General features: G+C 35.4%; 1 protein-coding gene across 1 annotated transcript in view; it reads right to left on the bottom strand.

The window, feature by feature from the left end:
* LOC107696533 (exostosin-1b-like) overlaps positions 1 to 7,995 on the bottom strand; it is a 95,886-nt gene that overhangs the window by 4,914 nt on the left and 82,977 nt on the right. Inside the window, exons 7-8 of the mRNA XM_016496892.1 lie at positions 5,896 to 5,991; positions 709 to 798 (exon numbers count right to left, since the gene is read on the bottom strand). Coding sequence (XP_016352378.1) covers positions 709 to 798; positions 5,896 to 5,991 — 186 coding nt within the window. The remainder of the gene's footprint in view (positions 1 to 708; positions 799 to 5,895; positions 5,992 to 7,995) is intronic.

The raw sequence follows: 7,995 nt of genomic DNA, 5'->3' as shown, positions 1-7,995 counted from the left end.
ACACACATACATACAGTATATATATATATATATATATATATATATTCATTATATATACAATATAATGTAGATCTGCAAAAATTCAATAAATAAAATTTGTACTACTTTATGGATTTAATCTTTGCAAATGTCCGTCACTGATGTTCACATTTCTATGAATGGTGTTTTACTCATGAATGTCATTTTACTTGTTGAGTTTTGATGATAACTATGTTAATTAAATGTATGTAATGTAAATGTAAATGATTCAAATAAATTAATTTTGTTTAATGTACCATCTTGGTTTGTTTAATAATGATAAAACATAAAAAACAACAACCAAAAAAACCTTTCCCAAAAACGGGGGCTGATCGGTTTCAATCTAAACAAACATTTCAATCAGCTTTGATGATTCCAAATCAAATCTTTTTAAATTAACATCATTAATAACTATAGCTACATTAAATGTGTCATTAAATCGCACACATTAACTTTGACAAAGCTAAAATAAAAACGTCTCTGACCTCCTGTCGAAGACCCTAGAAAAGAAAGATGACATTTACAGCCATGAATAGTGATAGAAAATGAAAAAGGAAACTTTCCAGGAGGAAGCGCCGTCTTCAGCAGTGCTGCAGGGCCACAGGCTAACAGAGCTCAGGACGGCAGTCACCCTCACTGCTGATGTGTGAGTCAGAGAGACACAGAGAGCAGGAGAATTATAGTCCATACCTCAGTGGTTGACAACACAGTGTCCTCATCCAGACTTAACACTGCATCGCTGATGATACTGTCATAGGGCTGAAACCGACTGCTCATGACCTACAGAGAGAAAAGAAATATGTACGGTCAGATTTTATCTAAAGACTTCAGATAGAAAGCTTGTATAAAAGGAAAATGCCTCTCTTCATATTTTTCTCTGTTTGGATTAAACTCCAAATATTTGGTTACTGTTGTGCATGTGTGGTTGATCACTAATAAGATGCAGAAATTTACAAAACGAGACACACATTGAAGTCCTGTCACAGACGCATACAACAACAGGCCACCCACACACATCCCCTCACAGTGCTTCATAAACATGCAAACATTTCATTTAACTTTTGTCAAAACACATATGGACAAATCAAGCCTCAATGGCACTAAACGTCAAAACAGTGTCAGGAAGGTCATAAATACACCGAAAGAAGACGGTGTCTAAAAGCACAACTAAACAGGAAATAACACACATGTGCTTCCCATTGTAAATCCCCCCTCAGTCACACGAGCAGTCTGCCAGCAGTGCCCGCAGGGAACACTCCACATCTAGAAAGCCACAGCCACAATATGAAGGTGAAAGATGAGGCATGTGCAGGTGAGTGATGGCCCCATGAAGTCAGGATTAAATCTAACGCTGGACGTCTCACATCTATCTCCTTCAAATCCACAGACGCCATAGTGCCGCACCACAGAATCAAGTTTGAAAATTGAGTTGAGTCATGTTTCAAGTAGATTTCCCTTAGATGCATTTCATGATCATTTTCCGCCACTAATACATTACTACTAATAGCTACAACTAAGAAGTTTTAAACAGAAAATATTTGTGTTTTGACTGTGTCAGCGTCCATTTCATGCACAAAACATGGATTAGCTTGGCTAAATGCATTAGAACTTTAACTGGCTTAATTTTTCACATGAGAAAACAACACTGTGAACAGCAAGGTTCAATTACCCAGATTGAATAACCAAATTTTTTTGTTTTGGGTTTTGGTTTCTGGCTAAACGAAAATGCTAATTTTGGTCTCTGTAAAAAATTCATTAGTGTGCATCACTTCTAAAATTCCCTACTACAAAAAAAAATTGCCCTTATTTACAATCATATCACAGTGCATGTTTTTGCATGCTTGTTATTCTTAAAAAAAAAAAAAAAAAAACATTTAAAAAGGATTAAAAAAAAAATTAAAAAATGTATCTTTTATTAAAATATTCTCCGCCTTTTCCAACTTTTCTGTTGACGCAAGTCAGCTTGCATGGACAGGAAATTTAATATTCACAAAATTACACAAAATAGTTTTTCACTATTCCAATGGCTAAAACCAAGTCCCGCCTTATATTATTTTCCTTGGAATTTTACACTTCAATCAAATTAAACCAATTCTCAATAAGAAGTTAATGTTGTTTCATGAAGTCCTTAATGAAATCCAGTGCAACACAGCTCTACCACAGGAAGTGAGTCTGAAAGGCACGGTATTCTCTGTAGGATCTCATATACTGTAGAAATGGGAGTGTTTAATAAGGAAAATGCCTAAAGCAACACTTCAGTGTGGCCTGGGACCAGGCTGTCAATCACGGCTTAAAAGAGCTGTCTCCTCGTCAGCCCTCACCCTCACCCACACCCTCACCCTCACCCTCACCCACCACCACACACCCACACACCCACACACCCACACACACCCACACACCCACACACACACACACCACTCTGTAAACAAGACCGCCACAAGCCGTACAAACCACAGGCTGACTGGCACTACTTCACTGCTCTCTTCCCTCAGCCAGAGGAAAACTAATCCCTCTCCGCTCCAAACACTGGGAAACAACACAACACTCACAGTCCCTCTCTGTTCCACAGCTTTAGCCTACACCAGAAACATCCACACAAGCCCTACGAGCAACTATAAAAGTGCAGGATGTTCTGTTGTGTGTCACTAATATTTTACTGCAATACATATAAATATAGTCACAATTTTGTGAAAAAGACTTTATCAGGGCAATACCTTTCATTACCAATGAAAAACATTACATATACACTACCGTTCAAAATGTTTTCTTATGCTCATCAAGTACAGTAATACTGTGAAATACTAGAACAATTAAAAATCACAATTTTTCTATTTTGAAATGTAAATTTTAGCAGCCATTACTCCATTCTTTAGTGTCACATGATCCGGTCACACTTTATTTTAAGGTCCAATTCTTGCTATTAACAAACAATTAACTACGATGTTTGCCTCAATAAACTCCTAATTTGCTGCTCATTAATAGTTAGTAGGTAGTTGTTAAGTTTAGGTATGGGGTAGGATTAGGGATTGCAGAATATGTGCTTTATAAGTACTAATAAACAGCCAATATGTTAATAACAGGCATGCTAATAAGCAACTAGTTATTAGTGAGAATTGGTCCCTATACTAAAGTGTTACCCATGATCCTTCAGAAATCATTCTATGCTGATTTGATACTCAGGAAACATTTCTTATTAATATCAATGTTGAAATCACTTTCATTTATTTTTACATAAACTGTTCCCTCCTGGTGGAATGACCTGCCCAACTCAATTCGAGCAGCTGAATCCTTAGCCATCTTCAAGAAAAGGCTAAAAACACATCTCTTCCATCTTCATTTGACCCTCTAACTCTAGCACTCTCTATTCTAATTCTAAAAAAAAAAAAACACTCGACCCTCTAACACTTGCACTCTATATTCTATTTCTATTCTATCTTCCTGTTTTCTTTATATTTATTATAATAAAAACCCTTGCTACATGTACTGCGTTAGGCTAACTGAGACTTGTCACAGCACTTACATATTATTGCCCTTTTGTTGGTTTTGAGTGCTTCTATTGTCCTCATTTGTAAGTCGCTTTCTACTGCCTAAAGCAGGGCTGTCCAAACTCGGTGCTGGAGGGCCGGTGTCCTGCAGAGTTTAGCTCCAACCCTAATTAAACACACCTGAACCAGCTAATCAAGCTCTTACTATGTGTTGAGGCAAGTTGGAGCTAAACTCTGCAGGACACCGGCCCTCCAGGACCAAGTTTGGACAGCCCTGGCCTAAAGCATCTGTTAAATGACTAATAAAATGACTCTATTGTCATTTTGCATTACTGACACACTATTTTCCTATATAATGCTGTAAAGTTGCTTTGACACAATCTGTATTGTTAAAAGCGCTATAGAAATAAAGGTGACTTGACTAAATGTAAATGAAAACAATTGTGATGCATGATATTTTTGTGGAAACTGTGATACATTTTATATAATCCTTTGATGAATAGAAAGTTCACAATAACAGCATTAATTTGAAATAGATTTTTTTGTAACATTATTGAAGTCTTTACTGTTACTTTTAATCAATTTAAGGTGCCTTGATGAATAAAAGCATTAATTTACAAAAAAATAAAATAAAAAATCTAACTGACTCCAAACTTTGGAACAGGAGTGTATACATTAAAACCAGCGTTCACAAAGTTTCATGCATTTATTTTTAGACTTTGTGACACAGCTAATGCTGTCATAATGTCATTTGTCAAAAAGTGGAAACAACTTGGGAAACCTTATTAAAATCTCAAAGAAACCATACTGTATATCACCTTGTTCTCTCCTTCAATTACAATAATGGGCACTGAGGTGGCCGGCCATCGATGCTTGGCAGGTAAAGGCTTGTCACAATTCCACAATACAATAATCTGAGAAAAAAACAGAAAGAAAGAGAGATCAGAAACAAAGCAATTTTCAAAACTATGCATTCTTTTGAATTATACAGTACATTTCTTTTACTGAGGCCTCGGGGGCAGAAAGACTAAAATCAGATCCAGTCGCATGTTTCTTTCCAAAGAAAATAAATAATACAAATCATAATATACTGTATTCCATACTTTCATACACAGTCATACTTCATTAAAAAGCCACACTTAAACAGAGCATGTGACAGTAAAACATGCCACATTGAAAGGTCTCAGGGACTTCACTCAGGGCTTTCACTCCATGAAGTTCGCACACATTTCTGTGATTGTTTATCTGGTTTTAGCATTAGCCTGGAATGTCGCAAATTTGGCATGCAACGTCAGTTTCAATTTACAGCTTGTCATAGCCGTGAGTTTTTTTTTTAAATTCATTTTGTTTTGTCACTTTCAAGTGTCTTTGAGTGATTACACCTCTGGCTCTGGTTTTACGTTAACACTCATAAATGTTTCATGTGGAACATTTTAAGAGGGGCCCTTCCTCTCAGAGAGTGTCTGTGATTTAGACGTCAGTTAGTTCACAGAGCGGGGTTAAACAACTCATTAAGAGCACTCGAGTATTTGAACTCACCCTTTGCACACTTTCAGGGACATTTACATGTAAAACAAAACAGTGATAGACTATCAAAAAGTTTTAAAAACCCACAAGAAAAATAAATGCATATAAATGAGAATTTAAAATGCTGAAATTATTAGGTCTCTGGTCTCATTTCTTTGGTCTTGACATCAAAACACGATTTAGCTCCAACCCTAATTAAACACACCTGAACCAGCTAATCAAGCTCTTACTAGGCATAGAAACTTCCAGTCAGGAGTGTTGAGGCAAGTTGGAGCTAAACTCTGCAGGACACCGGCCCTCCAGGACCAAGTTTGGACAGCCCTGGCCTAAAGCATCTGTTAAATGACTAATAAAATGACTCTATTGTCATTTTGCATTACTGACACACTATTTTCCTATATAATGCTGTAAAGTTGCTTTGACACAATCTGTATTGTTAAAAGCGCTATAGAAATAAAGGTGACTTGACTAAATGTAAATGAAAACAATTGTGATGCATGATATTTTTGTGGAAACTGTGATACATTTTATATAATCCTTTGATGAATAGAAAGTTCACAATAACAGCATTAATTTGAAATAGATTTTTTTGTAACATTATTGAAGTCTTTACTGTTACTTTTAATCAATTTAAGGTGCCTTGATGAATAAAAGCATTAATTTACAAAAAAATAAAATAAAAAATCTAACTGACTCCAAACTTTGGAACAGGAGTGTATACATTAAAACCAGCGTTCACAAAGTTTCATGCATTTATTTTTAGACTTTGTGACACAGCTAATGCTGTCATAATGTCATTTGTCAAAAAGTGGAAACAACTTGGGAAACCTTATTAAAATCTCAAAGAAACCATACTGTATATCACCTTGTTCTCTCCTTCAATTACAATAATGGGCACTGAGGTGGCCGGCCATCGATGCTTGGCAGGTAAAGGCTTGTCACAATTCCACAATACAATAATCTGAGAAAAAAACAGAAAGAAAGAGAGATCAGAAACAAAGCAATTTTCAAAACTATGCATTCTTTTGAATTATACAGTACATTTCTTTTACTGAGGCCTCGGGGGCAGAAAGACTAAAATCAGATCCAGTCGCATGTTTCTTTCCAAAGAAAATAAATAATACAAATCATAATATACTGTATTCCATACTTTCATACACAGTCATACTTCATTAAAAAGCCACACTTAAACAGAGCATGTGACAGTAAAACATGCCACATTGAAAGGTCTCAGGGACTTCACTCAGGGCTTTCACTCCATGAAGTTCGCACACATTTCTGTGATTGTTTATCTGGTTTTAGCATTAGCCTGGAATGTCGCAAATTTGGCATGCAACGTCAGTTTCAATTTACAGCTTGTCATAGCCGTGAGTTTTTTTTTTAAATTCATTTTGTTTTGTCACTTTCAAGTGTCTTTGAGTGATTACACCTCTGGCTCTGGTTTTACGTTAACACTCATAAATGTTTCATGTGGAACATTTTAAGAGGGGCCCTTCCTCTCAGAGAGTGTCTGTGATTTAGACGTCAGTTAGTTCACAGAGCGGGGTTAAACAACTCATTAAGAGCACTCGAGTATTTGAACTCACCCTTTGCACACTTTCAGGGACATTTACATGTAAAACAAAACAGTGATAGACTATCAAAAAGTTTTAAAAACCCACAAGAAAAATAAATGCATATAAATGAGAATTTAAAATGCTGAAATTATTAGGTCTCTGGTCTCATTTCTTTGGTCTTGACATCAAAACACGAACAGACACGCGCACACTGAATAAGCGGACAGAAAAGCAATAAAGGCGTGAAAGTGAAATTGGGTAAAGACCTAGGCTCGCTGATCAGGTTTAACTTTCACTAAAAAAAATAAAATAATAATAATATTTAAATAGACAATATTTAAAATGTATTTATATAAAATACCTAAATATTAAATAATTAAATAAAAAATTATTTTTATTTTATTTATTACATTTTAGTTTTCAGGGCACTTTTTGTTGTTCACGAATACATCGGCAATGGCATCTGGACATGATGCAGGCTCGATGAGAATCTTTATTACACGCAAGAGCTGTTCAAAATGAAAAAGTACTATATTAATGCACTGATTTTAAAATCCTGTTTTAATGCGCTGGTGATATAAACAGCCATCAAGCCTTTTACTTAACAGCATCTTTCATTTCATTAACTCCCAATCGCAGAGTCACGTAGCTCTCAAACCACGGAGCAGAACAATAAATGAAAGCTTGACTGTCTAATGATATTACATGCAGGAGGATCAGGAGGCCTCTTCAAACTCTCAAGTATTCTATAATCTATAATAAGATCAGAGACATAATTAAACTACTTAAACTCTTAGAAACAAAACAAAGCCTGAAGGTTGGATTTTTTGATAATGCAAACTGCGTTCATGGAGGAGCGAGGCAAAGATAGCATGTCGACATGAGTGAAGCCCCGTACTGGGGTGGATGCTAAAGTTCTGTCAACTAGTCATCCAACAACTGAACAATTGTGTAGTGAGAATTATACAAATGATAGCTTAGATATAACCAATTTAGTCTTCAAAAATTTTTCCAACTTTATGTTAACATCCCATTAGAAATGTATTAAACTCAAAGCAAGCCTAATTTTTTCCAGGTGTCCAGTTTATTTGACTAGTCGTTCAGTCCACAGACTACTTGATTTTGATAAGTCAGGATATCTACAGAGTTTTTAAAAGTCAAATTAAAGACTTTTTACAGTAATTAATAATGTATGTTCAGAAATACCCATACTGTTAATTAAAATCACTGAGACTTTTTTTTTTTTTTAGCAAAACAGGGTAACTGCTAGTTTAAAAATACACATTTTAGAGAATAATTTGAAATTTGATTTTGTATATCAATACATCAATACATACAAATTGGAGGTTGACCGATGTTGGAAATGATATTGTGTTTAAAGAAAGGGAATGAAAATATTATTGTGCCGA

Source organism: Sinocyclocheilus anshuiensis, unplaced genomic scaffold, assembly GCF_001515605.1.
Source record: "Sinocyclocheilus anshuiensis isolate Anshui unplaced genomic scaffold, SAMN03320099.WGS_v1.1 scaffold590, whole genome shotgun sequence".
Lineage (NCBI taxonomy): Eukaryota > Metazoa > Chordata > Actinopteri > Cypriniformes > Cyprinidae > Sinocyclocheilus > Sinocyclocheilus anshuiensis.
This window is presented reverse-complemented; position numbering and strand designations above follow the sequence as displayed.